The sequence below is a fragment of the Calliphora vicina genome, chromosome 2 (assembly GCF_958450345.1).
Source record: "Calliphora vicina chromosome 2, idCalVici1.1, whole genome shotgun sequence".
NCBI lineage: Eukaryota > Metazoa > Arthropoda > Insecta > Diptera > Calliphoridae > Calliphora > Calliphora vicina.
In genome coordinates, this window is record NC_088781.1 from 52672893 (window position 1) to 52691546 (window position 18654).

An 18654-nucleotide genomic window follows, 5' to 3' on the forward strand; every position below is an offset into this window, starting at 1 on the left:
TGCCATAGCTCACACAAAGTTTGAAGACTCCCACTATAATAGTACTCCAGATATGCAATAATAAATTTTTACTTTGTATGGGAGATGCCATGCCCATTGTTCCTATATAGGTCAACTGTGAATCTAAACGATCCAGGGACTCACTCAAAAACACACAAACAATTTCATCGAAATCGGCCCAGCCGTTAAGGAGGAGTTCAGTTACTAACACACGTACAGAATAATTATATATGTAAGATGAAAAAGGTTTCCTTATATTTATTTTTATTTGTGGACACTAATAGGAATTGTGTTAAGAATTGTCTACTAAATCTTCGGAAATATAGCATTTTCGAATTCTTAAGGCTCTATCATCTTTATGCAATTATTTTATATCTTTTACGAAATATTGTCAAATGCTATGTTTTTCTATGAAATAAATCAATATTTTTAAAAATGGTATCATAGTTTTTCATAAATATGTACATATGTATGTTTGAATGAGCTTTAGAACATAGTTCCTCGCTAGTATTGTCCAGAATACGAATATTTTCGTCAATTTACAATAGAGAGTAAAAATACAAATATTTCAATCAGTGGCTTGATGTTGTTACGAATATTTTATTGTTTACCCATACATGCACTCAAATTTGAAGCCTCTATTTGCGGGACTATGCTTTAGAATATATGTATTTCATTAAAACCCGTTAACCGTTTTAAACAGTTTGTCAAATAAACGAAAAGTTGAAAAAACCGAAACCGGTGGAGTTTAGAAAGAAAAAAACCTGTTGATCGTTTTTCGGTTTTAAATACATTCTAGTGAGAGGCTAAGGCAGTGGTACGCAAAAAGAGGCATTTAATTTGTGTGCTCTTTTGGGTAAAAAATAAAATATCCACAACAACATCAAGAAACTGAATGAATTGTGTGTATTTTTACGCTCTATTACGCTCTTTTGTTCACATTCGGGTTGTTTGACGAAAATCATCGTAACCTCAACAATATGAACGCCTACCATGGGGCTAAGGTGTTACAAGGAATAAATTGTGAGCTTTTATGTTTCTAATATATCCAATTAGATGAATGATAATAATAAGTTAATCTATTGAAAACTAAGGCTATGTTTTTGGTCCTACTTATTCCTTGCGACGACTGTATGGTGCGAATTTGGTTTTATCAATGCTTTTTGTATGATATCGTGATATATTATGGTACTACTGGTGTTAACATGAGACTATTGATGCTTTTTAATACGGTTGTTCGATACTTGTATATTTTCAGATCCTTATACTGAAGTTGACTTCTGTTTAGGAACGTTCGTTTTATGTTAGGTTTGCTCAAATGTTTAATGCCTTGCCAAATTGTATGAGGACATTTGGAAATTCAAATACCTTGTTGGACGAGGTAGGACGAGATTTTGTTAAGGAAGTTACTCTATGAAAGAAATATAGTATTATTTGATAAATATTATTATTTTGGTCTAAAATTGTGGTTACTTTTTTCATTTACTTTCATTGACAGAATGTATAGCCAGTATTTTGTCTGTGTAGATATATCACTATAAATATCTTCATCAGTTTTGAGAATTAGAATACAGGACTTATTAACAAATCTTATTTATTCATGTTTCTACTTTTCTTTATTGAGTTTGAATATTAATCTAAATTCTTAAAATTTTATAAAAACATAAAAAAGGGTTTCTTATGGTAGCCAAGAACGCAAATTAGATTATTAAAAAAAAAGTTGCAATATTTCAAAAAGTATATTACCATTTGAAAATATATGTTCTAGTCAGGTATTTCATGTAGAGGTTACGTTGAACAAAAATTACAGAATAAATGAATTTACATTCAGTATTTAAAAATAACAAACAATTACATAAAACTAGAGAAAGAAATATTTTTATTCAATATTATTACTGTAGACTTTTCAGAATATATTGCGATTAAGAATTAATTTTCATAATCTAAAGGTTAATATTAACATAAAATGTATTTTGAAGTTTTAAAACCTGGGTAAAATGTATTAAGAAAAAAATTTAATTTCACACTTTTTCGCATATTTAAAAATCTCATTGGAAATACTTATATTTTTTTGTTTATTTTTATTGCATTTTGGTTATTTGACTTTGAATATTAATCGAAATTCTTAAAATTTTAGAAAAACATAAAAAAGGGTTTCTTATGGTAGGCAAGAACACAAATTAGATAATTAAAAGTAAAAGTTTCAGCAAAACCACAGAAAAAGTTGCAATATTTCGAAAACTACATATATTACCATTTGAAAATATATGTTGTAGTCAGGTATTTCATGTAGAGGTTAGGAAAAATAAAGTACGTTAAACAAAAATTACAGTATAGAGGAATTTACATTCAGAATTTAAAAATAACAAACAATTACAAAAAAAAGAAAAATATTTTTATTTTAATTCAATATTGTTTCTGTAAACTTTCTAGACTATATTGCGATTAAGAACTAATTTTCATAATCTAAAAGTTAATATTAACATATATTGAAGTTTTAAAACCTGGGTAAAATGTATTAAGAAAAAATTTAAATTTCATACTTTTTTGCAGATTTAAAAAATAGTTAAACATTTAATTTTATATTTAAAGTTTAATCTTTGAAAATTACCACTTGCATATATTTAACAGGGTATAACATAACTGCAATAAAAAATGTTTAAAAACTATGGTCACTGTTTGTTAAATTTGAAATTGTTTCAATATTCTACATATGAAGCGTTGCAAAAGTATACCTACGACTTTTACTTCTTTGTTATGATAAAGCCCATAATTTCATAATTTGATTTTGTTTTACTTTGTAGCTAGCTGCGTCTGTGAGATTTTTTATTCATTTGAAAATGGCTAAAAGAAAATAATGTATTTATTAGTGATAGTGGAATGTTTATTTCAATTAATATTTAGTGCACTACCCCCAACTATGGGCTTCATATAATATTTCCTGATCTACTTCGTTTACACCAACCGTGTTATATTTTAATTTGGATAAACCCTGATCTGAGTACAATTTATAACTCAAATCGTAAATTGGTGGAGTACCATTTATAACTCGACGTATACCATTATCACTTTTGATTTTAATAACAAGGATTAAGCGTTTCAGCTTCCTCTATGAATATATAGGTCGAATACGGACTTACTTAAATCGACGTTGACCCCCGTCAATTTGTAAGTCGTTATACACCGCCAACTAAATTTACATTAACGAGAATTCAGATATGGGTATGAAAGCATTTTTCAAAGACCTTTCACATGATACCAATATTTCAAGTTTCCTTTGCAATATGATAAAAATCATAAAAGCCTTAAAAAGGACCTTTTTAACCTTTGATCAGCTCACCAAATACATATGCGCGCGCAAAAATTTTGAGAAATAGCCCTTCAAACAAACTAAACTTTCATTTTAGTTGGAAATATCGACAACTTATTTTTCCATTTTATAAACTGGGCCATCCTAATGTTTATAATTTTCTATATATTTTACCGCCGCTGTACGTGATTGTTGTTACAACAATGGGGCAAAAATCGAATTTGTCGAACTCACAAATCGAGCAACGCTAAAAAGCCTGAGCAAAGGGAGAGGAAATTAATCATCAATTATAGTATTTTTTATAACATCTCATTCAAAGCACAGCATACCAATTTAACAAAATATTTCGATCTATAGATTTATTGTCTTTTAAATATAAGTATTTTTCTTAATTTCATTTATTGTTTTTTGTGTACTACCTTGTTTTTTTAACTTTTTCTTTTTTTAGTTATCCGCTTTATCTCTCTTCTTTTTCTTATACGTTGTCAATATATTTGCAAAGTATTTTAAAATTTTTACACTAATTTAGGATTTCTTTTACTTTACTGTGATGCATCGCAATGCTTTACCACTCGTTTATCTAGATTGCACTTGTTTGTTATTGTTTTTATTTGTTTTTTGTTTATTATTATTAAAAATTCATACTAATTTGTTTTGTTTGTTTACAAAAGTGCGAACCACCGAGTGAAAAAAAGAGTTGTCAATGAAATGTTTTTCTTGTAACAGTGTTGGTACTTTCAGTGGTAAAAGGGGAAATTTTATGGTTTCATGAAAATTGGGGAGAAATTTGGTAGCAGTATTTCCACGTCTTGACTAGACATCGATTTGTTCATGCAGCGAACAATTTCTTGTACACACATGAATTTGTCGCGTGGCCCCCACTGGGCCAGAATTACAAACACAAATTTGTTTATGATTTTCTGTTTGGGGAAAATATGTGTATTTTCATCTTCATAGTTTTCTTTGTAATTTTTAAAAATGGTGGTAATTTGTGTGAAAAATTAAATTTTATGTCAGACAGAGTTGTCCGAACAATTGTTCTGACAATGTTGTTCGAACAAGAACATAACCACAAAGTATACAGAGGTGATAATTTTGATGTTTCAAAAAACAAAAATCAGTTTTGTTACCTAATTTATTGTGTGTTGAAGTAAACCGCTATATCTTACACGTAGCAAATATATAAACAAAAGACAGTTCTGAAAGAACGAGAGAAATATATATCCTGTGTCTTGAAACATCTGTATACTTTGTGATAGAACATTGATAAGAGTTGTCTTCAACCACCGTCATGAATAAAAAAAATATATATATTACATCCCTAAAAAAATAAAATCACAAAAATATCCTAATATAATTTCACTGTGCACGAAATTGACACTTTTTTCTGTCAAGAGAGGCAGCCGGCGGGTTAAACTAATTCGATTACGCTGAATCCAGTGGTGCTAAACATTTTTTTTAGGTTAGCTTTTGTTTTCGAGATATACAGGTATTTCGAAAATAGAGGAGGTTGTACAACATACATATATTCGCGTAACTCCAAAATGGTTTAGTTTATTGAATAAACTGAAAAAACCGAAATTCCGCAATAGAATTATAAAATAAAATTTAGAAATTTTGCTAAAAAAAATATATTTTTTTGTTGCCAAAAAATCTATATTTCTAAAGCGCAGATTAAAACAATTTTAAGCCTTTCTTAAAGGTATTTTTACGGAAAAACAGTAAAAATCTGCTGAGAGGATGCGAAAACGACGCTTGGCTTAAACAAAAATTAAAATGTTTTAGAACAAAAGCAAGAAAAAGATTGCGCAACGTTGAAAGAATACCGACAAAAGAAGAAAATTGAAGCTCATCAAGAAGAAGAACATCTGGAAAAGCAATGAAAAATGCTGAAAGGGCATTACCAAGTGATTTGGAAAAAAATTAAGTTATTAAACGACTATTTAAGAAGTATGTTACATAATTGTAATTGTAGTTTGTACTCTTCATTATTCTCCTCTAGACGAAGGTCACCTGTTTTGATTGTGTCAATAGTTCGGATTTAATTTATTTTTTAATATTAAAATCGTATCAAGAAGTGCCTAAGGGTATTTATTTCTGAGACGGAATCGTTTTAATCTCCATTTCATTCTAAAAGCCCATCTGTAATATTTCAATGCTAAAAATAACAGTAACATATGATTACCTTGTGATGATCCCATATTCTGAACTATGTAACAAAACTAAAACAGTAATAATAAAGTAACAAACTTGATTCTACATTCGTAATTCAGCTCTGGGTGGAGGAAGAACTCGCGCGTCATTGCCATTATCGTTTAAGGGCAATCAGGCCGTCCTTTTTTCGCTGCCTTCGAGGGATTGCGTTTCACTCGCATTGGTTGATGGTTGGCGTCGTCTAACTGTACCGCGTTACGGTTCTTCGAAGTTTTCACATTAACCACATGCATTCGTTTTGGTTATAATTTATAACCTATAATTTGTCGTGGTGGAGTACCAAACAAAACTCAATTTGGAACACTGGTGGAGTACCAAACAAAACTCATATTGGATTTTGGTGGAGACCATAAAACTCAGGAGTTGAGTTCGAGAATTCCGGCTTCCTATACGAAGGTATAGGTCGATGTGGTAATTCCTGGAGGAGACTCTTAAAGGGCGTAAGCCAGATTTGCTGATGGCGGTATTTTTAGGCCAAATTTAACTTAAAGAAGAACAAACGAACAAACAAACTTGATTCTAATGTAAAATTTTGTATAAAATCAGGGACCGAAAATAATAATTATTCTTGAAATTTCTAAGGAAAAAAGCCATCACAGGATAATATCGGAGAGTCAAGTCAAGCATACCATTTTGATTGTTTTCAACTATAATTTCATAAAATAACATGCTTTTTAAATTCTTGATTTTTATTTTTTTTGTCAGAAATAATTGTTATTTTCTGATTTTTATTTTTTTTTTTGTCAGAAATAATTGTTATTTTTGATTTTTATTTTTTTTTGTCAGGAATATTTGTCGGACTTTGAGTTTTATTTTTTTTGTCAGGAATATTTGTCAAACTTTGAGTTTTATTTTTTTTGTCAGGAATATTTGTCAGACTTTGATTTTTATTTTTTTTGTCAGAAATAATTGTTATTTTTTGATTTTTATTTTTTTTGTCAGATATATTTGTCAGACTTTGATTTTTATTTTTATACCCTTCACCACGAGTGGCAAGGGTATATATAAGTTTGTCATTCCGTTTATAATTTCTACATTTTACATTTGCGACCCCACAAAGTATATATATTCTGGATCGTTATAGATAGCGAAGTCGATATCGCCATGTCCGTCTGTCCGTCTATTCGGCTGTATGTTGAAATCAACTTTCCGTAGCCCCCAAATAACTTACAAACATGATTGATACATCAATATATCGGGAATTCTTCCGGCTCGGTTGCCATTTAAAATCGGCCCACAAATGGCTGAGATAACGGGACAACCTCGATTTTTGGCCTATTTTTGATCTATATCTGGATAACTAAGTCATTAATATAGGCATTATGGATATCTAATGATAGATATTTCAAAGTCCATTGCAACGATGTATGTATATAAGGCTTTGACCTACAATGGGTCAAAATCGGGAAAAATATTTTTTAACCCGAATTTTTTTTTTAACAAAAATTTTTTTTGTTCATAAATTTTTTTTTTTACCAACAAATTTTTTTTGTCATAAATTTATTTTTAACAACAAATTTTTTTTGTCATAAATTTTTTTTTACCAAAAAAATTTGTCATAAATTTTTTGGTTTCCAAAAAAATTTTTTTGTCATAATGACTTAGTTATCCAGATATAGATCAAAAATAGGCCAAAAATCGAGGTTGTCCCGTTATCTCAGCCATTTGTGGGCCGATTTTCTCGATTTTAAATGGCAACCGAGCCGGAAGAATTCCCGATATATTGACGTATCAATCATGTTTGTAAGTTATTTGGGGGCTGCGGAAAGTTGATTTCAACATACAGTTGATTTCAATAGACGGACATGGCGATATCGACTTCGCTATCTATAACGATCCAGAATATATATACTTTGTGGGGTCGCAAATGAAAAATGTAGAAATTATAAACGGAATGACAAACTTATATATACCCTTGCCACTCGTGGTGAAGGGTATAAAAATAAAAATCAAAGTCTGACAAATATATCTGACAAAAAAAATAAAAATCAAAAAATAACAATTATTTCTGACAAAAAAAATAAAAATCAAAGTCTGACAAATATTCCTGACAAAAAAAATAAAACTCAAAGTCTGACAAATATTCCTGACAAAAAAAATAAAAATCAAAAATAACAATTATTTCTGACAAAAAAAATAAAAATCAGAAAATAACAATTATTTCTGACAAAAAAAATAAAACTCAGAAAATAACAATTATGTTGTGATTTTTATTATAAATGTCATAATTGTTACGGTCCCTGTATAAAATACATATTCAAATTTTTAATTTTGTTACTGTTTTACTTATGGAAAAAAGGTTCTTATTTTCAATACCAAAATTCTTGAAAGTCATACATACATATATCTGATATAAGTGAAATTGATCGTAATTTTCGTATTTTATTATAATTTTCTTATCGACATTATAGTTCATTCGATCACGAATGCGGTAATTGACAATACGGACCGAAACCACCATATAAACAATACAGTCCTTTTTAAAAACGTTAAAATACAAAAAAATAACAATTTATTTTTTAGGTTAACATAAATTATATATTTTGAGAATAATTTTTTTATTTATTTATTTTTTAGTTTACATAAGGAAACAAATATGTATATTAATAAATAATTATAATATTAATTTATTTATATAACTATTTTATTATTAATTGCTTCTTATAGTTAAAAACAAAATCAGTGTTAATAAAATTAAACAAATACATATTAACTCTGTTCCCATACTAAATAGATCTGCAGGTTTTTAGTCAGAATTAACATGCTGACTTAAATCCATTGAATCTAAATAGGGAGTAGAATTATAAAATCAAATCTCAGAACAATATAATATATCTATCTGTATTTAGTTTTATGGCAATGGTAATCATATCTAAAGGTTATATTCATGAAAATGCAACCATATTGATTTTTATAATTAGTAGAATACGTATTGAAAATTATTAATAATAACGAAATGCATGAAAAAATATATCATATTTTAATAAATACACAATTTTTTAACCAAAAGAACTCAGCATCTTGAATTAAAAGCTGATACATACATGGGCACTAACAGTACATTTTTTTTTTTTAAATATTGACAATTTATCTATATTTTTATTATTTGTACGAGATCGTTTGAATATAGATTTTAACAGAACTATTAAAGAATTAAATCCCAACAAATGTTAATATTTTAACAAAATCGTTCAGTGTTGAATTCCTTTAATTTTTAAACTAAAATTCATTATTTTTCAGAATCTTCGTACACTGGATTTCTTTTCTTAATTCACATTTGAATTCCTTAACAGCTCTGACAACTTTGATGATTTATTAATGATGACAACAAAATTTCATATATGGAATTTGGTGTTGTGTGTAAAATGTGTGGGCGTTTATTTTGAGGTCTTTTCATATTTCTTTTTTTGTTACTGCAGAACAAATGTTTCAGCTTCTTGACTTTATGCTCGCATTATCTCCATCTATCTTTACATGTCCATAATTAAGTTAAATATAATAAAGTCGTACCACGGATTTGGTGATGAGTGTGTCGTTGTCATAGAAACTGGTTTGAATGGTGACATTTCCGTTTAAGACTTTAGCAGGCATCATTTGTGACTCGGGTGCGGCTTCAATGGTCGACTGCCAGGTGTTGGTCGTATTCGCTCCCACCCAGCCCATTTCGAAGAACCACTCTTCCATAATGCGTCCCTTAAATAAGACCTTTTGATCGAGTCTAAAGTTTTCCATCGCCTCAATGGTGCTAAAGTTGATCTCGCGTGAAACGGCCCTTAAATCTAGTATTTTGACGGGTACACGGGCTTCATGTTCGGCATCTGGTGATGAAAAATCTTTATTTTCTTGCCAGATGACCTTACCTGAGTCAGCATCACGTAAAATCATATAGTTTATTTGAAACCCCCTCTGTATACGTTCACCCCGTTCGCCACTATCGCTAGAAACGGTGCTAGCGTCATCAGAACCCATTTTCTCCAGTTTTTCCGTAATTTTGAATTAGATTTTTATAACTTTTCAGTTAGATTGTTGTTAAAAATTTTGGTTTTTTCGTTTTTGCTGGTTGCTAGCAAAAGTAGCTGGACAAAAAAATTTACTACGAATGCGTTGTCAAAGACAGCTGTCCAAACACAAATGTCAAAAAATAGAGATGCCAGACCATAAAATATTGTATTATCGCGAAAGTGTAAAAAAATACCTTTTATAAACACAACAGAACTGACAGCGACACATTGTTTAAATTTACTTAATCATCTTGTTCGGAAATTAACAGTTTTTTAAGGTTTAACAGTCTGTTAATTTTTTGTCACTATTCGAAATAGTTGGGTATAAATCAAGATCAGCGAAACAGCTTGCATTTTTATAATTTCTTTGGTGTTGATAGCTTTCATAATTAGAAGCACTAAAACGTTAATATTTTTCCCTGCTCTCTCTTAGTTTAAGAGTTATATGAATTTAAAGTCAATACATATAATATTACATTTCTCATATGTTTGGAAAACAAACTGATCGTTATGGGTATCATTGAATAGTGCTTCACAATACCTTTAATATGATATATAATATGGTACAGTTTATTAATATTGTGAACCAAAAATTCCTTTTTGATTTTATATGACAGTACTTCAGAAAATTTTGATATACAGAAAAAGTGATTTTAGCGAAGCCAGTGTTCGATACACCCCAGAGTTAAAAGTCCCTTCACCCGGCCGAAGGTCGGCAATACAGAAAATTTGAATATTAACAGAAAAAAAATTATGAAAATACAAACTGTTACGCGGATCTTGATTTGTTCCATTTTTTGATTGGAGCCTTCTAAAGGCCACAAATATCATATGGAGCGGCATCATATTGTATGTACAGTAGCCCAATAAAGTCTACATACAAGAATTCAAATTAAATTTTTGTGTAACTGTCCTAGATTGCAAGGTTTCAGGCAAGGATGGCTAGGCAAAAGATTTCATGATGAACTGGGGGATATAGCCAGATATGTCTAGGAAATTTATTAGGCTTTATCAGGGGAATAGACTGGCTATTTCACACCTAGTTATATTACTAAAGGGTATCACAATGGATCCTATGAGTGGATGTGTACTTTTTATAGTACATACCTCTTCAAATCTATCTACTTCTTATGTTACGAAATAAAAATAACGCGTGTCGTCGGGGGTTAATAGGCAAACGAATAAACTTGTCAATGCTTGATTAGTTCCTTAATGTTTATTGGGTTATTTATTCTTAAATAGGGTTTCCTTGAGCACTATAGGGGGGTTTATAACTAACTCCAATATGGCAGCTCCAAACAATGGGGATAAGCAAAAATAAACAAACGCCAGCTGTTTAAAAAAAATCGAATATTTGTTGTTTTTTTTTTTACAATACTTTTTTTTAGCATAACTAAATAAATTAGTAATAATAATTGCAAACAATGATTATATACGGTGTATATATTGTTAGTAAGTCTGGAGGTCTAATATTCAACTTGGACAACAATGTGCCACGTATAGAACATGAAAAAACCTTTACGTATCCCCTAGATCTCATGCTAGATTACAATCCCAAAAAGGTTACAGTGGCATTTAATCGTAAAGATGGTATTAATGGTAATACATATCTCCTTATTAAATTGTATTACAATTTGCCTTTAATAAAGCTTATTATTTTTCTGTTTTCACAGTTGGACACGTTTTGGTAGCTGTTAATGGCGGCCAAGTGAACGGTGCTACTTTGGAGGATGGCCGTGATGTTAAAACAGTATTGGAATCTGCCGAAAATTATCCCATAAACTTAAAATTTAGCCGTCCTAAAATGACAACCAATGAGAAAATCTTTTTGGCTAGTATGTTCTATCCCCTGTTTGCCATTGCCAGTCAATTGAGTCCCGAACCCAAATCTTCGGGCATTGAGATTTTAGAGGCGGATACATTTACGCTGCACTGTTTTCAAACATTGACGGGTGTTAAGTTTATTGTTATCAGTGAAACGGGTCTGAATGGTATGGATATATTGTTGCGCAAAATCTATGAATTATATTCAGATTATGCTTTGAAAAATCCATTTTATTCACTGGAAATGCCTATACGTTGTGAATTATTTGACAATAAGCTGCAGGCTTTATTAGATTTGGTCGAAAAGACGGGGATTAATAATTTAGAGAAATGAGTAGAGCTTTAATTGAAGCCCATGTCTTGAATAAAACAAACTGAAAAGAGCATTAAATAATTATTTAACTATGTTTTAAGTTTAGTTAAACTATGATTCCATAATAAAAGATATTTTTTATTTATTTGAAATGAAACACAAACTACTATTGGTTGGGTTTTTTGTATTTTTTGTTTTTATTTTGTGCTACAATAAATAATAATAGAATCATATAAATAAAAAAGGCAAAGTGGAGAAAAAAATAATAAATATTCAGGTATGTGAAGAAAATCCAACGATTTGAAAAGATGTGATTAATTTCGATAGATTTCAAGAATATTTTTTTAACCAAAGGCTTATTTATTTATAGAAATATATAACCCCCTAAGTGGTATATAGCTATTAATTTAAAAGAATTTAGGAAAGTTAAGTAATAAAAATGAATTCAAAAGTATCAAAGTCCAAATAATCGTTTATCGATTTCAAATCGTTTCGTTTTCGAAATCGATTTCCATCACATATTTGATTACCAGTTTTAACAGATTTATAAAGAAAACTTTTAGGTTTAATCGATCGTTTTGTTAAACTAATTGCCTATTTATTGTCCGTTTAAACTATTCAGAGTTTATTTACTTGATTATGCCAATATCATGCTTTCTCATCAGAATTGTTCATTGAGGACTCTATTGAATATACAGATGTTCATAAATTCGTCGATATCGCAATCATTCACTTGTTTATGACTCTAGCTGCCAGCGGAAATTTTTAAGGCGTTTGGTTGATGGAGTTAATTAAGCCTAGAAAAAAGTTTGCCAATCAATTTTAAGTTTCTATAAATATTAATTTGAGACCCTATATGTATATTCACCCTTATCGTGGTTGGCGTAAACGTCATACGCCTACGACAGTTTCGTACTAGATTAAAGAAACAGTTTGCATTTTATCTTTAATCTAGTACGAAACAGTCGTAGGCGTAAGACGTTTACGCCAACCACGATAAGGGTGATTGTATAGATTCTGAATACTTTTGTTGGCATGTTGATATAATGATTTCTATTAATACGTTTCCGAAGCCCCCAGATATCCTAGGGACCCAAATGTGGTATGTATGTATATTCAAGAAATTGTTTGTTGAAAAAAGTTTTGGATCAAAATTAATTTTTTTGATGAAAAATAATAATTGGTTGAAATTTTATTTTAGGGTAAAAAACAATTTTATGTAATCCAAATCGTTTGCCAATTTTCCCGAATTGTATTATCATCCTAACTAGGACTATAGCGGATGTAATGATGTATCAATCGTGTATGTAATTTATTTGGAGGCTTCGGAAAGTTGATTTCAAATTACAAACGGAAACTAAATCAGTGAAGCATAAAATAATTGATTTTTTCAATAGCATGTGTTCTTATTAGAATTGTCCATTCAGGACTCTATTGAATCTTCAGCCTGCAATAATTTCCTTCTTTATGACTCCAGGTGCCGGTTGGAGTTTTTAAGGAGGTTACTTAATGTGTTATCTGGTTAAGACTAGAAAACAGTTTGTAATTTATACAATATTCATTTGTGACCCTATAAATCAGAGATTCTGAATCCTTTTATGTATGGAAATCGATATAACGATGTCAGTTAGTTAAAATAAGTTTTCAGAAGCACACAGATATCCTACTTACCCACATGTGGTATGTTTATTGTAGAAATTATACCCTTGATGGTATAACAAGAGAAGTTAAACTAATTTAAAATTCAATATGAGAGCTATATTCGTCTGTGCTTAAAAAAAAATCTGTTTAAAAATATTTTTCTCATTGTCGGACCGAATTTCTATGGCGTTATACTCATCGTTGGAAAAGGCCTTAAAGCGTCTATCATTAGAGATACATATTATCTATGTTAATGACTTAGTAATCCAGATATAGATAAAAAATCGATGTAGTCGTTTGGTTTTTTGCTTTTTTATCTCAGCCATTTGTGTGCCACATTTGAATATCAACCTAAAAGAGGCTATAGCGGATATATTGATGTAACATTCATGTATGTAAGATATTTGGGGGCTTCAGAATATACATGTTACCTTATGGGGTCGCTAATGAAATATGTAGAAATGACAAACGAAATTACAAACTTATAAGTAACTGTACCACTCATGATAAGGAATAAAAAGCTTTTTACAATATAAATATAACACATTATTTAAACTTCTACATAATAACAAACAAAAAATGCAGTTTTATTGAAATTAAAACACAGTGGCTTTAAAATAAATATAAATTAAGCTTAATAAGCGAAATAAAAAAGCGTTATAAAATCATATAAATGTAAAACAAAAAAACGTATTGCACTAATTGTCTTAACAGAGAGCGAAAGAGAGAAAATTTAGTGTAAAGTTAAAGTTTACATGAAAAAATTAAAAAAAAAATGCATAAAAATACTAAATAATTGAGATATAGAAAGTAGAGCATTAACTTAAATTCATTTAGTGACTAGACCTCTGGCTTTGGGATAAGCCGAGCCTGTTTTTTTTGGTAGGGTACGTCCAGTGGGTGGACGTCTGTTCGAATCCATAGCTGAAGCTGGAGGTATACCCGTAGCACGACTAGTCTTAATACTACGCACACCATTTGGTGTGGCTATGCCACCGTTTGTATTCGCAGTCGGTCCGTGACCATTAATATTTGACGAAGCGGCGGCAGCAGCGGCTGCTGCTGCATTAGCACTGGCATTTATGATGCTCTCCAAGCGACTGCGTATGGAGTTGGTATGATTGTCCACAATGTCGATATCATCGCCAGTTTGCATGGCCTGGGCCAAAACCGCCTGCAAAGAGGCCGACACTTTGGGCGTTTTGTATTCCTGGGTAGTGCGACAGGGCATTTCCAATTCATAGTTGACAATATTTTCGCTTTTGTAACGCAAAGCTGAGTCTGAGGTATTGTTTTTAGCTTCTAGCAAGGCATATTCGGAAATGGGTCTGCGTCGTTGGGGGTGAGAGACGGGACGTTTATTATTATAGCTGCCATCGTTGTAAATGGGCAAGGAGGAAAATTTCCATTCCTCTTGTTCTTCATCGTACTTGGCTTGGGTGTACAGACGTTGTTTTACCTCCACGGGCACAAAGTTGTCTATTATCAAAAGCTGCCTTTTCAGTTCCTTAACCAATTCGTTCTGTGCCATTTCCAATTCTCTTAAATCCTGATTGTGCTCGAATTTACAATCGTTTAGCTCTTGCTGCAAAGCCAAATATTTGGCATAACATTTAGAGAGTTTGCGTTTCTTCAATTCCACTTCTTGCTCCATGGACGTAACGGTTTCTTTTATTTCCAAAGTCGTTTCCTCTTGTAATTCCAATTTTTGTTGCATTTCAATTTCTCGCTTCTTGCGGTCTGCTATCTCCACCAGCTTCTTTTCCAATTCAATTTGTCTTTCGCTATAGGTATCGAGTAAATTTTTGCCTCCCCTTACCATCTGGGATTCAAGCTCCGATAATTTTGCTGCCAGTTTGGCCGTTTCCAAGCGTTCACATTCCAATTGTTCATTTGTTTTGGCCACCTCCTCTTCGACCTCATTTTCTTTATCGGATTCCGGTTCATCTTTCCCCTCATCGACATCATTCAATTCGGAGGCGGTTTGCGACAAACTTTCATCCATTTCCTTGGGTTGCAACTTTTCTTTTCTTTCGGCCTTTGGTTTCTTGACAATTTTCTTGGGTGGCTTCTCTACTTTAACGTGATGTTGTTGTTGTTGTTTGGAACCAATTAAACGCTTAAGACGTTCAATTTCTTCCTGATATTCCTTAAGTTTAGCATCCTGAGGATCTTCATTCTTAATTGGTTTATTTTGTATAGCTTTTGCTCGGGATGCATAACGCAAGGTCGTTAAAGTTTCATTGTAATTATAGGCTGAGGGTCCTATATTAGCAAACATTATGGTTTTAGAGTTACCACCCAAGGAATCTTGCAAGAGACGTGTTAGTTTTGAGTCACGATAGGGGACGTGTGGTGAATTCTCCGCCAAGGCTGAAATGACATTTCCCAAGGATGAGAGAGCCAAATTGATTTTGCTAGCCTCCTTTAGACGTTCGGCTGAAGCACCCGTTTTACTTTGTCTCTCACTGCCAGCCAAATCAATGAGATTTAGTTTGCCCACTTTAATTGTGTTGGTTTCAATGTCGCACATTTCGATTTTTATCACGAAAATGGCATGAGATCTGAAAAGTAGAAAGTGCGGTCATTAATTCAGACAGTAACAGGCAAGTGTGTTATATTCGGCTGTGTCGATTTGAGGTAGTTGCCACTGCTTATTTGAAAACTTTATTTTATTTGAATATTTTTCCTTAAAAATTGCAGTTAGCATTGTTTCAAAAATCTTTAAAAATTCAGATTTTAAAGATTTTTTTAAAATGATTTGCTTTTTTTAATTTATTTACAATTTAAAATACTACTTTTTAAAAAGCCATTGAAACATTTCTTACCTTGAACTGTGCTCGTTCATGTTGGTGAAACCAATAGTACGATTTTTGTTTCCCACCTTCATGACATTCATCATGTCATCGACACTCTTACACGTTACGGAATGTAGATTCGGCACATAAACGCCTGAAGCACTTTCGCGCACCTCCAAATGCTTTGAATTTGGTTTCAAGAGATCCCTCAACTCTTCCATATAAATTTCCAAATAAGAAACATCAACCAAAAATTGAAAATTCTCGGTACGATTTATGTGCAGCCAGATTTGTTCGAACGTACGCGGTATAATGCCAACCAATTCATCATTGCCTCTAATACCCTCCATGGTAAAGGTTTTGCCAGTACCCGTTTGACCGTAGGCAAAAATGCAACCATTATAACCTTCCAATACCGAGCTGACCAGGGGGAATACAATCTCGTTGTAGACTGTAGTCTGAGATGAACCGGCATCGTAGACAGCATCATAGGTAAAGACTTTACGTTGTTCTTTTTGGGAGTCCGAGTAGTTGGAAATCTCAATAACACCACGAGTGGGATAAACACCAATGACCTCATCGTAGCCCTCTGAACGTTCCCTATTGCTCATGGGACGACATCTTACCACCACCTGTACGCATTCATTCAGGCTTTGACTATTAGCCGTAGCTGGTCTGCGTGATCTAGCACTCATACCGCCCAACAACTAAATGTTACCAAGGCAAATACTTGACAATAAATAAACGTAGGCTAGAAAAGTGTTAAAAATCAATAACATTATAATTTTGTTAACTCTTGAAAAAATCTCCAAAATATTAATTAAACTAGCACAATTTTCAAAAAAATAATTACCTTTTCTTTATTTAATACTCTACTCCAGTTGCTTTAACCTTGTTATTGAAGTAGTTTCCACTATATTACTCAACTTTTTCACAGATTCCACTCCTCACACCAATTTTGGATTTCTTTGTTCTTTTTTTCAGTTTATCTAAAATATATTTTGATTTTTTGTTTATTTTCTTTAAATTATGGACATTTTCACATATTGTTGTAAAGTTTTGTATAAATTTTTGGTAATTTTAAATAATTTATCAAAATGTTTTTAGGAAAATTAACAACCAATTGGTAAAATAATGTTATTTTCTTTGCTCTTGTCAGAGTGTATGTGTGTTTTTTTTCTATTATTTGTAATCATTCACAATAAGTTATGACTGTTTTTCTAATTTAAGGGTGTTCGGTTGTCATGCAGATTTCTTAATTGTTATTGTAAATTATTGTTGAAAGTAAATTAAAGTATCGGAAAAATTCTTATTGGGGATATAGAGCTAAACAAAACTATTTTATAGGTAACAAAACAAACAAAAATAATAAACAGAATTTTTAACAAAAATTTTGAAAAATAAAATCTAGTTAAAATATCAGTATTAGTTATAGTTTCCTAAAGTTGAAAAATATAAACAAATATATTGAAACGAACGAGTTTTTTTTAGTTTTTTTAATTTATTACACAAGTTTAAATTTTTTTTATTATTTTTTTTACGACTGTTGTTTTTGTTTTTAAACAGTATTTTTTACTAATACATTCTTACCACTTATGTTTTTGATAAAGGAGTTAGTTCTTTGAGTCTCCGATCTGCGTATTTATCTATGACCTTAACAAAATTGGATCCAAAGTCAACTGTTAAAAATTGCTTCGATTAATACTACTGTAACTGATATGACCTCATTAACAACAGAATATGATTGCTTTAAAAACTGAAAGAATTGGCGTGAATTAAAAAAAGTTATAGTTTTCTTACTTTTATTTATTGCGAGAATTTATTTTTTTTCCATCAATAAGTAGTTAGCAAAATAATGAATAATATCTTCTGATATTTCAAAACATAATTCTATGATTGTATTTCTATAACAATTTTAAATATTTGGTATTCACTTTTTGTTATCGAACATGTTTAGCAGGCATACATATGAACAAAGAAACATATTTATCGAATTATACTTTAAATGAGTTTAATCCAAAAGAATAACATGTATAAATTATTATTTTCCAAAGAATTTTCTTAAGTTTAAAAATATGTACTCCTTTTCTCATTATATAATTTCTCACCACCATTATATTCAACCTTTTACGTTTGGCGTGTGACAACTCCATGTTTATTTTTAAGACAATGTGGCAACACCGTCACGAATTTTGGTAAAAATATATGAATCGATGCCACTGCGCTGCCCACGTCGTGAGCCGCTGAATGAGCAAAACCATTTTTTATATTGTGTTTTTCGTTATTAGAAAATCTATCCAATAAGAAATTCACGGCGTGTGTGTATATTGTTATTGATGTGAGCCAGATGATTCGGAGTAAATTTGTTGCTCATTTCAGCGGCTCACGACGTGGGCAGCGCAGTGGCATCGGCTCATATACAATCTGTATGTTACCATATTCACATGATATAATTTCTCACCACACTTCTATTCTACCTTTTCCGTTTGGCGTGTGGCAACTCCATCAAATTGTTTATTTTTAAGACAATATGGCAACACCGTCACAAATTTT

General features: G+C 31.1%; 4 protein-coding genes across 4 annotated transcripts in view; 1 reads left to right on the forward strand and 3 right to left on the reverse strand.

The window, feature by feature from the left end:
• LOC135951202 (zinc finger protein 37) overlaps positions 1-4025 on the reverse strand; it is a 38562-nt gene extending 34537 nt beyond the window's left edge. The window contains exon 1 of the mRNA XM_065500803.1: positions 3730-4025. The gene's annotated coding sequence lies outside the window, so the exon portion shown is untranslated. The remainder of the gene's footprint in view (positions 1-3729) is intronic.
• A 4010-nt stretch (positions 4026-8035) lies between these two features.
• PrBP (Prenyl-binding protein) lies at positions 8036-9606 on the reverse strand. Its single transcript, XM_065499720.1, has one exon. The coding sequence runs from the start codon at positions 9491-9493 to the stop codon at positions 9014-9016; it is 480 nt and encodes a 159-aa protein (XP_065355792.1). The 5' UTR covers positions 9494-9606; the 3' UTR covers positions 8036-9013.
• Positions 9607-10887: 1281 nt separating this feature from the next.
• On the forward strand, positions 10888-11825 carry Trs23 (trafficking protein particle complex subunit 4-like protein Trs23). Its single transcript, XM_065499655.1, has 2 exons — positions 10888-11124; positions 11199-11825. The coding sequence occupies exons 1-2, from the start codon at positions 10950-10952 to the stop codon at positions 11681-11683; spliced, it is 660 nt and encodes a 219-aa protein (XP_065355727.1). The 5' UTR covers positions 10888-10949; the 3' UTR covers positions 11684-11825.
• Positions 11826-13849: 2024 nt separating this feature from the next.
• Positions 13850-17274, reverse strand: Klp68D (kinesin-like protein 68D). Its single transcript, XM_065501214.1, has 3 exons — positions 16955-17274; positions 16132-16852; positions 13850-15867 (listed from the first exon to the last, which is right to left on the reverse strand). The coding sequence occupies exons 2-3, from the start codon at positions 16794-16796 to the stop codon at positions 14133-14135; spliced, it is 2400 nt and encodes a 799-aa protein (XP_065357286.1). The 5' UTR covers positions 16797-16852; positions 16955-17274; the 3' UTR covers positions 13850-14132.
• Positions 17275-18654: the final 1380 nt, after the last annotated feature.